Source organism: Calliopsis andreniformis, chromosome 2 (genome assembly GCF_051401765.1).
Source record: "Calliopsis andreniformis isolate RMS-2024a chromosome 2, iyCalAndr_principal, whole genome shotgun sequence".
Lineage (NCBI taxonomy): Eukaryota > Metazoa > Arthropoda > Insecta > Hymenoptera > Andrenidae > Calliopsis > Calliopsis andreniformis.
In genome coordinates, this window is record NC_135063.1 from 13398503 (window position 1) to 13416230 (window position 17728).

Here is a 17728-nt window from a genome sequence, read left to right on the forward strand (position 1 = left end):
GAGAATATTGAATAGTCGTAAAACGTTAAGTCGGCGCCGTTTAGTCGGGCAACGAATCGGTTTATGGATGTACGATTAGGAATTCAAATGTCTGCTTTCGAAAGTGTGTGAAAAAAAAAGTTCTTCGTATTCGTATTCTGTTTTTTTTTTTTTTTACATTGTTGCGGAATACAAGAAGCATCAAATATTTTCATGTTTCAATTTTTTTTTCTATGATATTACGTTTATATCTGACATAGAATTATGCGTATTATTACTTTAGAATGGTAGAAGTATAAATCTATATAATTGTGATGTTATGAATATTAATTACATTTCTTTCTGCATACTTCACATTGCTTCGAATAATACATCGAATTTTTCAAAATGTTGCCTTCGTATGTCATTGGCGAACGTTTTCGGAAACGGATAGAATAAATAGTTAGCACTCATTGGAAGATAAGCGAGAGGCGCCAGACGCCAGACATCTCCAATGTATGCCATGCGTCTGAAGGAATTTATTATGGACCATAAGGCTACTTTAAAATTCTATGGACATTCCAACACTTTATTCGACGATATCAACAATATAGTGAAACCTTTAGTAAATTCAAATAAAGTAAAAGAAATTTCATTTGATGGAAAATTTTCATTACTTAATATTCAACGGTTATACGCTCGTTTACTTTAAGATCTTGTAACATTATAGATATAAATAAATAACCAAGTATATATTGTAAATATAAAAATATATTTGACAATTTACAATTGTATGACATCAACAATTAAACAGTTTATCATTAACAAAGTAAACATTTTTGTCATTAAAACTTTTTGTATAACCATATTAAAAAGTCAATTGTCATTTTTAATATGCTTGTGTATATGGGCTAATTAATATTCTGGAAATATTAACAAGCATTTTCAACGACGTCCGTAGGCGTGATGTGATTGGTGGGCTATGAAATAGAAACAATTTTAATTCAAAAATTAATTCATGCACAAATTACAAAACGTTACAAATTTAAATAATTTCACTGGACTTACGTTTATAAAATTCTGTAAAGTTTACATTTGGTAACAGAGAACGAATTTTTTGTAAGACAGTAGCTTTTGTTGCTAAGGCAGCATTTGCATTCCATATCTGAAAGAGAAAGTGGGAAACTTTATAAACAATTTATTCTGTGTTTTGAAAGTTGACAATTTCGTAAGGTCTTTTAAATATTACTTGAATAAGATCCTCTCTATCTCTGATAGACACAGTCACTCCACAGACCTCATCACCCTCTGCCACACATTCAACAAACTGTTCTCCAATTGCTGCAAGCACCATTTCTTTCCAAATTTTTTCCTACAAATACCAAATATGTTAGTAATAACTTTAAAATAATTATAAAAATTATGGTACTTACTGTATCATTTTTATGACACTTCAGCCTCCAAGTTCCACCATGCTGATTAACAGGTTCTTCCCACAATGGATATCTTTCATCTCTCATCAAATGGTAACTATATCTAACCTGCAATTAAAATGAGATATTAGTATATATGATATTGATACATTCATAATTGAAAGCTTTATAAAACATGCATGCTTACTTGCATAGCACTAGCATTTGGTATATTGTTAAAGACTGCCCAAAAACTCTGTACAGTGTTCACAGTATAAATCTTCGTTAAATTTTCTTTATATTCTTCAACAGTTGTACCAGAAACAGCTCTGTCAATTTTACCAACTCTTTAGAACTTTGTATACACACTATGAGCAAAGAATGATTCAGGTTTCTTATGATGGCTCTCTATTGTATCAATGTATAGTATGACCAAATAATACTAGAAAATATTACTGAAATCAACTGGAATTAGTTTAACGATTAAACTTAGCTGTATATGCAAACATAAATGATAAACATTTCAGCTACTACATTTCTGCAAATCCAAATTTTTATATCTAAATCAGATAAAAAATACATATTTTATGAAAATGCAGGATAAAATTAAAAAATTTGAATTTCATTTTACTGGCGTTATTATCGTTGGTACGAATAAAAATAAATTAATATTCACGTTTGACATTAACAAATTGTTTTTTCAAATCTATAAAGTCTCTCGATTTATAATAAAATGATGTTACTGGGGAACAAAAATTATGTGCGCATAAAACTATGACGTTTTATAAAAGCGCAAAACAAAAAAAGAGACTTGATATGCAACGATACGATGCGTTTCGTTCGAAATACTATATAGCATAAAATGAATATCCTTTCTTACTTGTCCAGCCAGAATGTCCACGATGATTGTAGCGGTATTCCTGAAGTTTCATGTTCTTCAATCGTTTTAACAGTTTCATCGGAAAATACCGGCGTTTTCGACAAGTCCGCTGAGCTGCTATCTTTCGATTCGCACTCCACCGCGGCCATGTTCGAAACGACGATATGTGTTTGTTATATCTCTGCGTTGTAACGTCAAAAGTCATGTGATCTCTCACACATGCAGCAACAATAAAAAAGAAATTGTCATTGACCGTTATTTCAACATTCTAAAAATAATAGACTCAAAAACCCTATACGTAATGTACACAACAACGATATAGATATTTTCATTTTTAAGGTTAAATTTATATAAGCGTAAAATCATGATTGAGATAGAGGGTAATATGTAATGGATATATACATATATGTATATCCTTATTAGCAACAAATTATCGTACTTACTAACAACAGAATTTCTTTATCTATCTGCGATTTCAGTGAATAGTTCTTCAACTGGCCGTTTTTATGGCTAGAGGGCGTAGAAAACATTCTTGAATTTTTAAGTCGATAATGTCGATATAGCAGTTGAGCTTATTGAGCTTAGGTTGTAAAAGTTGAAATTTGAATGACTTTTAAAATGTTTCTTTAACAATAAATGAACAATTTTCATTGCTTAATATTATTGTATAATGAATTATATAATTATTATAATAGATACATCGCACACGCTCAGAAATACTTAAAAAGAGAAGCCTTCTTCTTTACTACGAATTCGAGGTTGAAAGGTACAATGCTTTCAAGTTAGGTGTACCAAAAAATACGAAGACTAATATATTTATTTGTGCCTAGACTCTTACCATTTTTATTTATTAAATATGCAATCTGTTCGTATTGTTTGTTTTACATTGTGTGTCATATTTCTAATAAGATCTTAATATTGGTACTAGTGTTTTAAAAATTCAAATGATTTCTAGTTATAGTTACATATTACTATGTTAAGGCTACAATATATCGAATTAATTTTCATAATATTATTAATCTCATTGCTTTTTCTTTAATATGAAAGTTAATTACAAATTTTTTGTATAGATTTATATTTCTTACAAGTCATCTCAAGTTTATCTATTTAAGATATTTTGTGTACGATTACGTCTTATTAACTATTTATAAATTATACGAGCTCTTTCCATATGACAAAAAAAGTGGTTTGATATTAAGGTCAAAACAAATTTAAAACAATTACATATATATACATACAAACATACATATATATATATGTTACTTAATTTTATTTCTTTGATCATTCAATAACTTTTTATATTTTATTAGTCTGTAATAAATGAAATGATTTATAGTGTTTTATTAATGAATAACTATCTCCTTCGCTTTTGTTTAAAAAATACAAGACTTTTTTTTATACATACATACATAGGCGCAAGTTATACGCAAGTACACACATATATACATATGCAATCATACATATACGGATGCACTTACATAATTTTTATATTAGAAAGCCTATTAAATGTACAAAGTATACTTGTCATGTATATACATACATTTTGCGTACACATATTACTTCTGTGTGCAGAAATCTGTATGTATATCAAATGATAACAGCTTAACATATAAATACAATAAGGTATTTATATTTTTGTATATTAATTTATTAAACAAGCAGGCTTTCTTACATAAAAATGTAATTACACTGCTCCATATATTTAGGAAAAAACAGAAAGATAACTTTTGCTGCGAAATAATTTTTGGACTGCAGGGATGGATTGCAATACCTTTGAAAAATGCTAAATTTGATATGTGAAGCACTCTGGTATATAGTTTCGTAACTTTTTTTTCAATTCACTAAATATGTCAACATCCAAACAGAGAGTTAGTAAAATAATATAAATATGTGTGTATACTTATATACAAAGTAAAGATGATCAGTTGAAAGTGGCGCCTGTGTAATTACCCACCCTATTTCAGTCCTTTAACTCCTTACTGTGAAATTAATAAGTGCGTTGCTTCAGTCATCAAGACTTTGTGACAACAAAAAGTTAGCAGCAAGGTTTTCATTTTTTTCACAAGCAAAATATGCTTGTACAACTAAATGCTCTGGAAACCCTAGTGCTTTCAGCCTTTCAATAGCTTCTTTATCTTGTGGTGTTACCTGAATTACACCAGATCCTATAACTGATCCTGCTCCTGCTCCTGCTCCTGCTCCTGTTCCAGCTCCTCCAGTTAAACCTCCAGGAGCAGCTGCAGATGAAATGTTCGATGCAGATATAGGTGCGGTTCTTGTACCTCCTGTGCCTCCAGTTGATTCCACTAAATAATAAAAATAATGTGAAATATTTATACGTGCAAACGACGCAATGACAATCTTTTATTTGAGTAATTCCCAAACACTAACCGGGCTCGTTCAGCATGCGTACAAATGCCTCTTGGTTCTGAGAAATAAGCTGCAACAATGCTGGATTAGTTTGTCCAATTTGCTGAAGTACAGCATTCAATAATTGTGGATTCTGTTGTATAACTTGACGCATTTGCTGAAACTGAGGTTGCATTCGTAAGAAGGCTAATGGATGTTGACCTTGATCTTGAACTTGTTCTTGCGTTTCAGGTGGGTCTTCTGGTGGATCTTCGAAGAGCTGAGCTGGTATACCCATTAACAAATATTCAACGGCTCTATCAGGGTTATTGAAACTCGCTCTTAACGCTTGCTCAACTTGCTCACGTTCGTAACTGCAATACATTAGAATAGCAGATACAAATTAATAAAAATAAGATACTCAGATAATAGCAATATATCTTATTAAACGTATATTTACCCCATATCCATAATGTTGTTTACCATAGTATTGTAATCTTCTCCCACTAGCAAGGCACTTTCAGCTTGACCTCCAACATTTCCAGTAGCAGTAGCAGTTGCTTCAGATTGTTCTTGTACATTGCTAGGAGGTTGAGGTGCATCCTGAACAGTAGGATTTGCAGCAGCTGGTGTCACTGAGCTGTGGCAAAAATAAAATACAAGTAACTAATCATAATAATGCCAAATTTACTACTAGTGTTGTTTCAATACTGCTAAAAAAATGATATTATTCTTCCCCAGGAATATTAAATGTAATACCTATGTAATAAAAGTATAAAAATTGTTTTAGCTATAATTTAATACCTGGTAGTGCTACTTTCTTCTTTATTTTCTCCATCCGCATGATCTTCTTCAGTTGTACCCGAACTAGTACCAGACTTAAGCTTTGTTACCATAACAACTATGAATTTTTTTTCATCTATGTTATATTCTGTAAGTGGGTGGTCATCTGTCAATATTTTTCCTGTAAAAGTTATATAATTATAATCTACAAGTTATCGTTGAACAAAAACAACATTTATAAAAAAGGAAAATAAAGGCAACGTTAACATAATTTCGGTAACTAAGCTTTTGTAAGCAATACTTACTGAAGTAAACGTGCAAGGAACTGATTAAGTCAAATGTTTAGAGAAACATTGAAAAATCTGTAATTGAATGAAAATGAGGTTATGCAAACTGCATTACTTACCAGCGTATATTAATTTTTGGTGCTCAGCGGGAAAACCCTTTTGTGTTTCGATCTTTTGCTTTAGATCCTTTACCTACAAATAAATATTATTAGAGTACATTGTACTTTGCAAAATCGTAGATTATACGGTGCACTATATTCACCTACCGTTTGCGATGGATCAATTTCCACTGTAAATGTTTGCTGCTGCAGGTTTTTCAGGGTTATAATCATGTTGAGGGATAAAAAAATCAATAGTACGTTGCCAGTTGACCAAGAAAATTCTAAAAGATCTTGTTTAGAATAGGTAAAGAGATGTTTTGGTAAAGAGCTTTTCGGCAATGAGTCGGCACTGCTTTGAATAGCTCACAAGTGCCCAACTCGTGGTAGTGTGCAACTGAAAACATATGATGATATAAAGCAGTCTTTTCAATGACGAACAGTTGACTGCATAAGGTGCGTACTAAAATAAGTCTATACTTCAGAGTTTATAATTACGTTTGCTTGACGTACTTTTATTCAAAATGTTTCTTATAAAAAAATTTATAATTATGGACTTGAACTTTTTTATATTCTATACCAAATTCCTTACAAAACCATTTGATAAATATCGCATTATGACTATTCCAAATAATAATATTATTCCAATAAGTAAAAGATAATTCGTATTGATTCATGATTGGTATCAGGAACACAATTTTTTATTAAAGAAATATGTTTCAAAGGTTTAATTCACAAAATATTACATGGGTTGTACAGGTACATTAATCAATATAATTCTTTTATTTATACATTTATACATTTGTGACTAGAGTAAAATTAAAGAGTTTGTACAATTAATTACAACTGTAATACGTAATTTACAATATTATATTGATAATTAAAAATTCATTACTGTTAATTACGTCCCTATTATATAAACATAATCATGTATGACATAACTAATGTATATATTAATGTTCTATGTATATTGTGTACATAATTATACAACAAAATATTGAAGTGTTTCCCTATATATATTTTGATCAAGAAAAAATTAATTTTTACATTTACCTATCTACATTACTATTGTGTAACAAAACTGTATACTACAAATGTAAAGAATGTATCAATAATTTAAACAAACATTTATATAATAAACAGGATATAATACTGTAAAACTAAAAATTATATTTCAATTACGAATGATGCGTTAATACAAAAGTGATAGAATTTGATTTGATAGGAAAAATTAGATTTTTGTCTTATTTTTAAAACTGTTCACGTTGTTTTTAAAGCTAAATCAACAAATTTGTTTTCCCCGTCGTTCTTCCACTAAAAAACGTGTTTATACATTTACATACCAACACTTACAAATTAAATGCAGAATGTCCATAATGCTCTTCAAATTTTGTAACAACTTGTGTAAGTTATTCCTGGTATGGTGTGTGTGGAGTTACATTGATCATTTCTGTGACGCTATAAAAAGATATAATCATATGAGTTAGAAAATATAATCATATCATACTACTATATTATTAAACAATTAATAAGTAGCAAGCTGGTTGCCATAAAATGAACAAAAAATAAATCCATTTTATATTAACAAATGTAATAGTAAAAAAAAAATATTTGTCACTTTGTGACCACTTTTCTACATTTTGCTTTTCAATTTATTACACATGCCATGTTCATCATCATTCATCTTTATAGACATCCTATAGATATCCTAATATTTATAGGTATATACATGTGATGTATAAGGCATGGACTAAAATAATATTCTGAAATACACCAGGATTGTGCTAATACACAGTTCCATTCATTATTACATTAACTAAATTTTGTGCAGAAGTGTTTTTTACAAAAATGAAGTTACAAATTATGGCGTGCAATATGTGTGCAATATAAAGCAAACTTATAAAGCAAAAAATGAATTTTGCAGCAAAAGCTATGCATTCTAGTTTCAAACAATAGAAAAATAATAAACAAACATGCATACACTTTGACATGTACTAATCTTTATAAAGTGTTAATGAAACATAAGAAACATTTACATCAAATCTACAAGAAATGGTTAGTAAAGAGAATATTTATAAAATCATATTACAGATGGAACAGTCCTTGTCACTAAACATTCTTACAGATTAGGCATAACACAATATCACAAACACTTACAAGAACAATTATGGTGCCCTAAGCATACTTTGTTGCAGTCATCTTTACATTAGTTTGCTGGATAACATACATTATATAATATAGTTTACTGTTAATTTTGAATTTAAAACATATGATTTTATGATTGTAACAGTTATGAAAATAATGTAAATTTAAAACTATCTTCAGTATTTCTAAAACAATCTCAATCTTTTTGTCATCAAAATCTTATGTTCTTCTGACTCAAATTGTAATAAGATAATAAATACAAATAATATTAAAACCCCATTCATTTCTTTGTTTTTACTATAAAATTTTTGTTAAAACCTTATGGCTTTTATTACTACTACAATTCTTTAATTCTTCTGATTAATAGCCTCTCCAAAGCATAACGCCATTTAGTGAAAAATGAAACAGAAAAGTCTAATTATATGAAAACAATAAATATTTACCTTTTAGAGCATTTGATGTGTATTATTAATAATGTAATGCCTAATAACAAACAAATACATCCTACAACTATGTAAGCAATACCAAGAAAAGGATTTTTTCCACCAAGGAGAGAAGTTGTACTCAGAATCATTCTTTTCCTGCCATCAAAAGCTGATACAGGATATGCTAGTGAAAGAAAAAATTGCTTAACTCAATTGTCTTTCATATCTAAACGTCATAGACCTTAAAGTTATATCAAAATAAATTTTACTTACAATAATTAATGTGAAGTGTATAGTTTCCTGCTAATAATCCTTCAGTGAAACCATCTTCTGTATGGTTCACTCTACGGTAAAGCTTTCTGAAAGTAGGTAAAGCAGCAGTTCTCATCCATACAATTAAATCTTCATTTTGAAGACCATTATTACTATTATTTTCTGGATCTAACTCAAAAATATATTTATTCCAATTCTTTGGCTTTGCATACGTGTCATTATTAAACACCTCTGTTAAATTACCATCTGGATTTCTGAATTTTATATTTTTATCTGATGGCCAAGCTATACCAGTTTTTAATAATGGCACCCAATCATTGTGACTTTTAGAATATAATTTAAATTCATCGCTAAATAATGAATTAGCAATAGCCCCACATGGTACAATAGGCCTCTCTCCTTCAAAAGCAAATGGTTCACAGTCACCAGAGACAACATTACTTAGTTTACCTAGCAACTGATTATCATCACGTGATTTTACATATCGTCTATGATTTTGATAAAAATTTGTTAAACCATAGTACATGAAGATTTTTCCATTAAAATCAACAGGTAATTTAAAATGTATTTCACATTTACAAGGTGGATTTAGGTTGCTTGTTTCTGCTATAATATCTGCACATTTTAAAGGCACTCCTGTACGAAGATAGTTTGTAGAATTGCAATCTGTATAGTCTATAATATATTCTTTGACTTGATCAGAGAAATAAAGTAATCCAATTCCTACTGGTATAAAAGCGATTCCTATTACAAAAAATGTTGGTAACACAGTCCCAGCCGTAAGTATGGGTTGCCAAGCAGGTAAACGTTGCTGCTTGAATGCACTATCTGTTCAATTAAACATTATTTATTACATTAAAGCTTTTTCTTTAGATTAAAGGAGAACTATAAACTAAACATTTACCAACTATTAATTATCATTCAATAAAAAATATAAAATATTATGTAATTAAAAAATATAATAATTTAATACAGGTTTAAAAATTGTTATTCCCTAAATTCAGATTAAACTTCTTATGCAGTTTAAACACATAATGTTTTTTATTTGTTTTATACTAAACTTACCCGATGGCTTTTTCGTTTTTGGCAACGAATTAACTTCACTGATAGAAGTCATATTTCTTTATTAAGGTAAAGCTTATTTCTTGACAAGTTTCAATAATTGAATGCTACCATTTATAAAAAAAGAAAAGAAAATCGGAGTGCGAATCACTCATCAGATACTGATAACGTAGCATAGAACATTAATTGAATGGGAGCATACATACGAACACAAATGCACTCAATAGTACTTCATCAATGACACATGTTCCGTTATTTAATTTCAATTCCTACCACTCGTAGCGCTATAATCTTATTTTAAAGTGACAAGCAGTTGAGCTACACGAGCGTATACCTTTGTATTTAAATTGAGTGATAATTTTTAATGCAAAAACGTTAATATGAAAATTCCTTATAACGGACTCATACAGTCTAAAAATGTTATCAAGAATCTATGTCGAAAATATTATTCTTTGCAACTATCATCAAAAAATGGCAATGTATTAAAATACAATCAAAATATACGGTATTGTTATAATGGAATAGATTCAACAAAAAAAGAAACATGTAATGTTGGAACAATAGGACATGTGGATCATGGCAAAACCACGTTAACATCTGCTATAACAAAATATTTATCAGAATTAAATAAAAGTTGCAAATATGTATCATACAAAGAAATTGACAAAGCACCAGAAGAAAAACAACGAGGCATTACTATAAATATTGCTCATGTAGGATACAGCACTAGCAAAAGACATTATGCGCATACAGATTGTCCAGGGCATTCTGATTTTATAAAGAACATGATCAGTGGAGCGTCACAAATGGATGGTGCAATTTTAGTGGTTGCAGCTGATGATGGTCCTATGCCTCAAACTAAAGAACATCTATTACTTATTAAACAAATTGGTATTAGTCATGTTGTTGTATATATTAATAAGGTTGATATTCACTGTAAAAATGTACATCATGTTTAAATCATGCAAATTTATTTTATTATAAACTTATAACTTGTAGGCTGATTTAGCAGATGAAGAAATAAGTGAATTAGTTGAGATAGAAGTTAGAGAATTATTGTCTACATATGGATTTGACAGTGAAAAGACTCCTGTGATTCTTGGTTCAGCTTTACTTGCTTTGAATGGAGATACATCAAAGTTTGGAACTCCTTCTATAAAATTGTTATTAGATGCTTTAGATGATTACATACCAGTTCCAGAAAGAGATTATACTTCTCCATTTGTATTACCTATCGATAATGTTTTCACAGTACCAGGAAGAGGTACAGTTGTTGTAGGGACGTTAAAACGAGGTGTAATAAAAAAAGGTACAGAAGCAGATTTATTAGGTTTTGATGAAAAACTGAAGACTAGCATTTCAGATATACAGGTAAAACTAGAATTATTTCTCTATTTAGTATTGAAATGTATGTAAAATATTAATGTAAATGTAAAATAGTAAATTATTCATTTGTAATAGATTTTTCAGAAAAGTGTACCGGAAGCCTGTGCTGGTCAGAATATTGGTGTTTTATTAAGAGGAATTAAAATGCATTGTGTACGTAGAGGGATGATAATAAGCCAAAGAAACAGTTTGAATCTTAGCAATCATTTTGAAGCACAATTATATTTGATGAGTAAAGATGAAGGCGGCCGTCAGACACCGATAAAGGTATTTATACCTTTTATGTAATAAAATCACATTTATTTTATTCACTTTGTACTTTATTTTATAGCCATCTGGATATTCTACAATGATTTATTGCTCAACTTGGACCATTTTCTGTCGCTTCGACTTACTATTACCACCAGAAATGAAAATGTTGATGCCAGGAGAGTTTGCAACAACTAGATTAACTTTAAGATGCAATATGCCAGTTTTACCAGGTCAAAATTTTACTATACGCGAAAATAAATCTACAATCGGTACGGGAAAGATTACGAAAGTATTGAAGTCAGTAATACTTGAAAACGGGAAGTTGAATAAAGTTGTAATTAATAATGTTTAAGAAGTTTTAAAAACAGTTTTACATCAAGGAAAATAAAGAACACATATTTAAAAAAATTCTAGAACTTTATTACTCATTTCTTTTAGATACTCCTCCCACTTCTGCTATGATGAATTTTTTTTCAGGAGAAGCAACTGTACGGAATAACCAAAATGTGTAATGTGTATAAGCTTTTTTTATAGGACTATCGTGTTTAGCGTTCGAATGTGGAATTCTTTTAATGATATTTATAATGTGCAAATGATATACATTAGAAGTTTTTACAATAATGAATATCATTTGTACACGTCTCTTGCATAGCAGAGAAATATTCATTTATATATACTGATATTTTTAACCCGAGAAGGATGCAAGGAAGTCCGTAACGACTTTCTTGAGTTTCGCATCAGAAGACTCGCTAATAGTATTCTCTTTAGCGATGGTGTCCAGAAGATCTCGTTGGGTAGATCTGGAAGATTAAAACGCAGTTATATAGCATAAGTAAATGTATATACAAGAACTATTTTTAATCAAATACCTGATGTGTGCAAGGAATTCTTTCTCAAAGGCAGTGATTTTTTGGGGTTCCATCTTGTCAAGGTATCCACGGACACCGCAGTAGATAACAGCTACTTGTTCTTCAATGGCCATGGGTACTAAAGTACAACAGCAAAATAGTTACTATATTTTTGTTTTATCAATTTTTTGTGGATTAAGATGTATCAATTTTACCATATTGTCCCTGTTTCAAAAGTTCTGTTAATCTCACTCCACGGTTTAACAGTTGTTGAGTCGCAGCATCCAAATCAGAACCGAACTGTGCAAAAGCTGCTACCTCACGGTACTGGGCCAATTCCAGCTTCATGGAACCAGCGACCTATGATATAAAAGATGTAGACATTTACTTAGTTACTCAATAATTTCGCTTTGCAAGTGGAGAGATGATATTAGTATATTACCTGCTTCATGGCCTTTGTCTGAGCAGCGGATCCTACACGGGATACTGATAATCCTACATTAATTGCGGGACGAATACCTTTGTAAAACAACTCCGTTTCTAAGAAGATCTGACCATCAGTGATAGAAATGACGTTTGTGGGAATATAGGCGGACACATCACCAGCCTGAGTTTCGATAACAGGTAAGGCAGTAAGAGAACCACCTCCCAAACTTTCGTTCATTTTAGCTGCTCTCTCAAGAAGACGAGAGTGAAGATAGAATACATCACCAGGGTAGGCCTCACGACCTGGTGGTCGTCTTAGCAACAAAGACATTTGTCGATAAGCGACGGCCTGTTTCGATAAGTCATCGTAAATAATTAAGGCATGCTTTCCATTATCCCTGTAAAAAATATTCTGTAATAATATATTATCTATTAAGATTTATTATTTTCTTATACTTAAATACTGGAAATACCTAAAGTATTCTCCCATGGCACAACCAGAGTATGGAGCCAGGTACTGAAGAGGTGCTGCATCAGAAGCAGTTGCAGACACAATGATGGTGTAGTTAATAGCACCACTGTCTGTCAAACGTTTTACAATCTGCGCGACAGTGGATCTCTTTTGACCGACGGCAACATAAATACAGTACAGTTTCTTCTTTTCATCTCCAGCACTATTGAATCGTTTCTGATTAATAATTGTGTCAATAGCAAGAGCAGTTTTTCCAGTCTGTCTGTCTCCAATAATCAATTCACGTTGACCACGACCAATAGGTACTAAAGAGTCTACAGCTTTAATTCCAGTCTGCATGGGTTCCCTGACAGACACTCTATGCAAAAAAAATTGTATAATTAAAATTTTTCTCACAAAAATTAATATTCAACTTTGAATAATAAATACCTAGGGATGATACCAGGTGCCTTAGTACCAATACGGAATCTCAATTTGCTGTTGAGTGGTCCTTTACCATCAATAGGATTACCTAATGCATCTACGACACGCCCTAGTAATTCTTCACCAACAGGGACATCAACAATAGCTCCAGTACGTTTAACAATATCACCTTCCTTAATGTGTCTATCATTACCAAACACGACAACACCTACATTGTCAGGTTCCAAATTCAAAGCCATACCCTTTAGCCCTGAACTAAATTCTACCATCTCATCTGCTTGAATGTTCTTGAGACCATAAACACGGGCAATACCATCACCAATACTCAGTACTCTGCCAGTTTCCTCGAGATTGGTCTATCATTTGTTATAAAATCAATAAAAATTGAAGATTATTATACAACATAAAAATACACAAATTATATGTATATACATATTATATTTAATGTAAATTATTGACAAAAGTAATCATGTTACCTTTGGGGCTGCACCAAGTATACGATCTTCCAAAATGGAAGAGATTTCTGCAGAGCGCCGACTGCATGATACATGATATTTGCAAGAAGCTACACTAACAACAGGCCATTTAACCTGTAAAGCAAAATTAAATGATCCTATTGTTATTATACCATGAGAACAGTATCACCTAAATACTTATTACATAACTTGCTACTCTTCTGTTTATGTAATACTGTACTAGAAGAATGTTTCTGACAGAGTAAATACTTTAATTACCGTTAAATCTATACCGAAAGTATTATAAATCAAGAAAAGTGATTTAAATTTATGTAAAGTAAACGTTAAAAAACTGTTGAGTAAATCCTTACGGTTGTCGCAAGGTGGAAAATGTCGGCATGGTTCGTTCATATTTTCACGGGCAAATAAATCAGAGAAAAATTGTTTAAAATGAAAATTACCTGAATGGTAGCATTCGGCAGCTGTCTCGCTAACGAGGAAGCCAAACGTATGGATAGAAGGCCCATTTTGATGTGTCGAAAGCCCGTCAGTCGGACCACGAATTCAGAAAAGTAAAACGGTCAAAGACAGGGACGAGCAGAAGAACGTCCCATACAACCCCACTCTGACATCCACACCGGCAGGAAGTCGATATTCGTCGACCTGCGCCGTAACCTCGAATCCAGATACATGCACTAGTTTATAAAATGCATTTATTTTGTATACACTGTACCATACGAAACGCTTAATACTATTTATATTTATAATTAAGTTTTTTTGGTAGGTATATTCGGTTAAACAATGGTATAAATATATAAATTTGAGTGTTGTAGATTTTGGGTACGAGGTTATATGCAGTAACACAATGCCACTATAAAAAACTGGCGGCAAACTTAGATTCAAAGTGCATATTGTACAACAATTGCACGATTATGTGTATAATAATATTGAAATTATACTGGGAACATGTAGTTTTTACTCATAAATACACAACTACATAACACCTATTACGAATGTTATTGAAGTGAAGCTTAACATTATCGAGTATCCTTTGTTTCTTGTAGCAGAAGCATAAATTTGTTTACAGATGTAATTGCAAATTAACGTATATTACACGTATGTTTTTCTGTCTTTTTTTTTTATGAATCAATGTAAGACGTGAAATTATTTAATATATAGTTTTGCTGTTTAAAGTAATTGCAAAATACATGGAATACAAACTTCAAGTACTATACATACTTATATTTATGAATTTCTATGTAATAATTTATCTCCTGATTTAAATTTTATAAGCAAATTATTTTTATGATATATTTCAATATATTTCAAACCTATTAATGAGAATAAACCATAACTTTTTACTTGACCTATATAGTGTTGTTCGAACATGAGAATCAATATTGTGAAAGCAGGATATTACTTTGATAATGATTTGATTTTTTGTTTGATCATGGTTCTTGTAAGTTTTGAATTTTATTACGCAAAATATGAATCAATGCCTCTGTATGAACATTGAACGATGTTGTGAATTGTTAAATATTCAGGTTAAGTAGGATGGGGCATGGGACATCCAAGCGTTATTGCACCGGCGCTAAAGTTTGTTATTGTCGTATCGTATTGATTATTGCTGTTAACAGTGTTTTAAAGGAATATTGATACTTATTTTGAGTAAAAACAAATGAATAATTTGAAAAATATAAGTGAGAATAATATAAAAAGTCTGTCCATGTATAAAAACGTTCATTATTATATTAACAATTATACTTCGATCGCGTTTTTCTCCTGAAAAAGGGAGGAGATGGAACTGGTAATTTGTTGTTTACAATTAGTAGTTAAGAATAAGTGCAATTATTTTGATTTAAAAAGGATATTTTAGATAAACAAAGGCTACTTTATGACAGAGTGTATTTACAAATGGCATTCCCTATAAAGGAACTACATAATTTTTGTTAACATATCTGGTATCTTTAACATACAAATATGGATGCTGTCACTGAGTCTGAACATATAGAAAAACTAACAAAAGAAGCTGAAAGTTTGAAAATACGTTTAGAAGATGAACGACAGAAATTGAATGATATTACCCGTAATTGTCACAAGTTTTAACAAACTATATCCTTTTGTCATATTTTAGTGTTTAAATTAATATATTATCACTATTGTTATTCCAGTTGCTACTGTGGCAGATAGATTAGAAGCAATCACTTGTATCAATGTGAAACCACGTCGTATCTTAAAAGGTCACCAAGCAAAAGTTCTGTGTTCAGATTGGTCACCTGACAAACGCCACATAGTTTCTTCTTCACAGGTCAGAATAAACTTGAACTTTTCTATATAAATTTTCAAAATATTTCTTTACATAAAGGTTATTCTAGGATGGAAAAATGATAATATGGGATGCTTTCACAACAAATAAAGAACATGCCCTTACTATGCCAACCATTTGGGTGATGGCTTGTGCTTATGCTCCAAGTGGTACTCTTGTTGCTTGCGGGTATCAAAAATAAACAAAAAATCATAATTCAATTGATTATTATTATATGTTACATGTTATGTCTCCTTTACAGAGGATTGGATAATAAAGTCACTGTATATCCTTTGAGTCAAGAAGATGATGTATCAACTCGAAAAAAAACTGTTGCTACACATACATCTTACATGTCCTGTTGTGTATTTCCTAATAGTGATCAACAAATTTTAACAGGCAGTGGAGACAGCACTTGTGCTTTATGGGATGTAGAAAGTGGTCAACTGTTACAAAGTTTTCAAGGCCATTCCAGTGATGTTATGTCCATTGATTTATCACCTAGTGAAACTGGTAACACATTTGTTTCTGGTAGTTGTGATAAAATGGTTTTAATCTGGGATATGCGTACTGGTCAATGTGTTCAAAGCTTTGAAGGACATCAATCTGATGTAAACTCTGTATGTAAAAGTTCTTTACATTTATGGCCCATTGAAATACATTACATCACTCAGGTAAACTAATGTCATTACGAGAAAAATAATATACATATTACTTGCACTTCAGGTCAAATTTCATCCTGGTGGTGATGCAGTAGCAACAGGTTCCGACGATGCAACTTGTCGCTTATTCGATTTGCGTGCAGATAGAGAAATAGCTGTTTATGCAAAAGAAAGTATAATATTTGGGGCAAATGCTGTAGACTTAAGTGTTAGCGGACGTATACTTTTTGCCGGTTATAACGATTACACTGTAAATATATGGGATACTCTGAAGTGTCAGCGAGTTGCATTTTTGTATGGACATGAAAATCGAGTATCTTGTTTACGAGTTTCTCCAGATGGAACTGCTCTCTCAACTGGAAGCTGGGATTCAACTCTACGAGTTTGGGCTTAATTTCAACAAGATTGCATTCTAATATCTCGTTATATTATTAAATAATACTTGAATTTTTCTTTATGTAAAATGTAAATCTTCAAAATACTTCAAAAGTAACATGATGTATGAAATGATGTAACATAAAAATATTGTTATAGCTATTATACAAACGTTGTAAAAAAATAAGTAAAATTAGCAATCGTGATCGAATATCACGGTCATAACAATGTGATAGTTTGACATTAATTATTTTTAGGCTGGTCCTAATTTATAGAACACTGCGCAAATAGTATACTTATTTAATCAAATACGTTATTATATTATAAAAAAACTCAATAAAAAATTGATTCACATATACTTCATACGATTGACAACATTTTCATTTTTTCACTATTTAAATAAATGTTGACGTACACGTATACAAAAGCATAATTGGATAAAACGAGAAAAT

The 17728-nt window shown here is 30.9% G+C and overlaps 6 protein-coding genes across 11 annotated transcripts; 2 read left to right on the top strand and 4 right to left on the bottom strand.

The window, feature by feature from the left end:
- Nucleotides 1–709: 709 nt before the first annotated feature.
- LOC143188034 (eukaryotic translation initiation factor 4E type 3-A) lies at nucleotides 710–2415 on the bottom strand. The gene is made up of 6 exons (XM_076392061.1): nucleotides 2251–2415; nucleotides 1579–1699; nucleotides 1392–1499; nucleotides 1208–1330; nucleotides 1027–1123; nucleotides 710–938 (listed from the first exon to the last, which is right to left on the bottom strand). Exons 1-6 carry the CDS (start codon nucleotides 2397–2399, stop codon nucleotides 904–906), a joined length of 633 nt encoding a protein of 210 aa, XP_076248176.1. The 5' UTR covers nucleotides 2400–2415; the 3' UTR covers nucleotides 710–903.
- Nucleotides 2416–2498: 83 nt separating this feature from the next.
- Nucleotides 2499–6140, bottom strand: Rad23 (UV excision repair protein Rad23). Of its 2 annotated transcripts, XM_076392060.1 has the most exons (7): nucleotides 5936–6140; nucleotides 5789–5861; nucleotides 5404–5563; nucleotides 5060–5239; nucleotides 4642–4973; nucleotides 4399–4556; nucleotides 2499–4229 (listed from the first exon to the last, which is right to left on the bottom strand). In XM_076392060.1, exons 1-7 carry the CDS (start codon nucleotides 5999–6001, stop codon nucleotides 4227–4229), a joined length of 972 nt encoding a protein of 323 aa, XP_076248175.1. In that variant the 5' UTR covers nucleotides 6002–6140; the 3' UTR covers nucleotides 2499–4226. The 2 variants fall into 2 exon arrangements, with proteins under 2 accessions (XP_076248175.1, XP_076248174.1); XM_076392059.1 differs by having other exon boundaries at nucleotides 2513–4556.
- A 777-nt stretch (nucleotides 6141–6917) lies between these two features.
- Nucleotides 6918–9886, bottom strand: Cdc50 (cell cycle control protein 50A). Of its 2 annotated transcripts, XM_076387726.1 has the most exons (5): nucleotides 9676–9886; nucleotides 8611–9438; nucleotides 8356–8521; nucleotides 7925–7981; nucleotides 6918–7225 (listed from the first exon to the last, which is right to left on the bottom strand). In XM_076387726.1, exons 1-4 carry the CDS (start codon nucleotides 9725–9727, stop codon nucleotides 7969–7971), a joined length of 1059 nt encoding a protein of 352 aa, XP_076243841.1. In that variant the 5' UTR covers nucleotides 9728–9886; the 3' UTR covers nucleotides 6918–7225; nucleotides 7925–7968. The 2 variants fall into 2 exon arrangements, with proteins under 2 accessions (XP_076243841.1, XP_076243834.1); XM_076387719.1 differs by lacking the exon at nucleotides 7925–7981.
- A 118-nt stretch (nucleotides 9887–10004) lies between these two features.
- On the top strand, nucleotides 10005–11662 carry LOC143188426 (elongation factor Tu-like). 2 transcript variants are annotated; one of them, XM_076392668.1, is made up of 4 exons: nucleotides 10005–10595; nucleotides 10672–11043; nucleotides 11143–11325; nucleotides 11390–11662. In XM_076392668.1, exons 1-4 carry the CDS (start codon nucleotides 10053–10055, stop codon nucleotides 11660–11662), a joined length of 1371 nt encoding a protein of 456 aa, XP_076248783.1. In that variant the 5' UTR covers nucleotides 10005–10052. The 2 variants fall into 2 exon arrangements, with proteins under 2 accessions (XP_076248783.1, XP_076248782.1); XM_076392667.1 differs by having other exon boundaries at nucleotides 10007–10595; nucleotides 11134–11325.
- Nucleotides 11663–11708: 46 nt separating this feature from the next.
- Nucleotides 11709–14559, bottom strand: Blw (ATP synthase subunit alpha blw, mitochondrial). The gene is made up of 8 exons (XM_076392661.1): nucleotides 14396–14559; nucleotides 13956–14069; nucleotides 13486–13835; nucleotides 13058–13414; nucleotides 12601–12982; nucleotides 12374–12518; nucleotides 12180–12297; nucleotides 11709–12110 (listed from the first exon to the last, which is right to left on the bottom strand). The coding sequence occupies exons 1-8, from the start codon at nucleotides 14459–14461 to the stop codon at nucleotides 11996–11998; spliced, it is 1647 nt and encodes a 548-aa protein (XP_076248776.1). The 5' UTR covers nucleotides 14462–14559; the 3' UTR covers nucleotides 11709–11995.
- Nucleotides 14560–15350: 791 nt separating this feature from the next.
- Gbeta5 (guanine nucleotide-binding protein subunit beta-5) lies at nucleotides 15351–17641 on the top strand. 3 transcript variants are annotated; one of them, XM_076392672.1, is made up of 6 exons: nucleotides 15351–15741; nucleotides 15867–16020; nucleotides 16106–16242; nucleotides 16310–16428; nucleotides 16502–16859; nucleotides 16966–17641. In XM_076392672.1, exons 2-6 carry the CDS (start codon nucleotides 15915–15917, stop codon nucleotides 17293–17295), a joined length of 1050 nt encoding a protein of 349 aa, XP_076248787.1. In that variant the 5' UTR covers nucleotides 15351–15741; nucleotides 15867–15914; the 3' UTR covers nucleotides 17296–17641. The 3 variants fall into 3 exon arrangements, with proteins under 3 accessions (XP_076248787.1, XP_076248785.1, XP_076248786.1); XM_076392670.1 differs by having other exon boundaries at nucleotides 15352–15741; nucleotides 15811–16020; XM_076392671.1 differs by having other exon boundaries at nucleotides 15352–15741; nucleotides 15836–16020.
- The last annotated feature ends 87 nt before the right edge of the window (nucleotides 17642–17728 follow it).

Coding starts and splice junctions, on each gene's coding strand:
- Rad23 (XM_076392059.1), bottom strand. CDS start 6,001: ATGATTATAACCCTGAAAAACCTGCAGCAGCAAACATTTACAGTGGAA. Junction 5,564..5,788: donor CCAAAAATTAATATACGCTG/GTAAGTAATGCA, acceptor TAACTTTTACAG/GAAAAATATTGACAGATGAC. Junction 4,557..4,641: donor ACGCATGCTGAACGAGCCCG/GTTAGTGTTTGG, acceptor TTTATTATTTAG/TGGAATCAACTGGAGGCACA.
- LOC143188034 (XM_076392061.1), bottom strand. CDS start 2,399: ATGGCCGCGGTGGAGTGCGAATCGAAAGATAGCAGCTCAGCGGACTTG. Junction 1,700..2,250: donor TGGACATTCTGGCTGGACAA/GTAAGAAAGGAT, acceptor TAAAATTGACAG/AGCTGTTTCTGGTACAACTG. Junction 1,331..1,391: donor AGTGTCATAAAAATGATACA/GTAAGTACCATA, acceptor TGGTATTTGTAG/GAAAAAATTTGGAAAGAAAT.
- Blw (XM_076392661.1), bottom strand. CDS start 14,461: ATGGGCCTTCTATCCATACGTTTGGCTTCCTCGTTAGCGAGACAGCTG. Junction 14,070..14,395: donor TGCCGAATGCTACCATTCAG/GTAATTTTCATT, acceptor TTTGCTTTACAG/GTTAAATGGCCTGTTGTTAG. Junction 13,415..13,485: donor GCACCTGGTATCATCCCTAG/GTATTTATTATT, acceptor TTTTTTGCATAG/AGTGTCTGTCAGGGAACCCA.
- Cdc50 (XM_076387719.1), bottom strand. CDS start 9,727: ATGACTTCTATCAGTGAAGTTAATTCGTTGCCAAAAACGAAAAAGCCA. Junction 9,439..9,675: donor AAAAACGAAAAAGCCATCGG/GTAAGTTTAGTA, acceptor TTAATTGAACAG/ATAGTGCATTCAAGCAGCAA. Junction 7,226..8,355: donor CACATCAAATGCTCTAAAAG/GTAAATATTTAT, acceptor ATCTTTTTATAG/CGTCACAGAAATGATCAATG.
- Gbeta5 (XM_076392672.1), top strand. CDS start 15,915: ATGGATGCTGTCACTGAGTCTGAACATATAGAAAAACTAACAAAAGAA. Junction 16,021..16,105: donor GAAATTGAATGATATTACCC/GTAATTGTCACA, acceptor TTGTTATTCCAG/TTGCTACTGTGGCAGATAGA. Junction 16,860..16,965: donor ATCAATCTGATGTAAACTCT/GTATGTAAAAGT, acceptor CTTGCACTTCAG/GTCAAATTTCATCCTGGTGG.
- LOC143188426 (XM_076392667.1), top strand. CDS start 10,053: ATGAAAATTCCTTATAACGGACTCATACAGTCTAAAAATGTTATCAAG. Junction 10,596..10,671: donor TTGTTGTATATATTAATAAG/GTTGATATTCAC, acceptor TATAACTTGTAG/GCTGATTTAGCAGATGAAGA. Junction 11,044..11,133: donor CTAGCATTTCAGATATACAG/GTAAAACTAGAA, acceptor CATTTGTAATAG/ATTTTTCAGAAAAGTGTACC.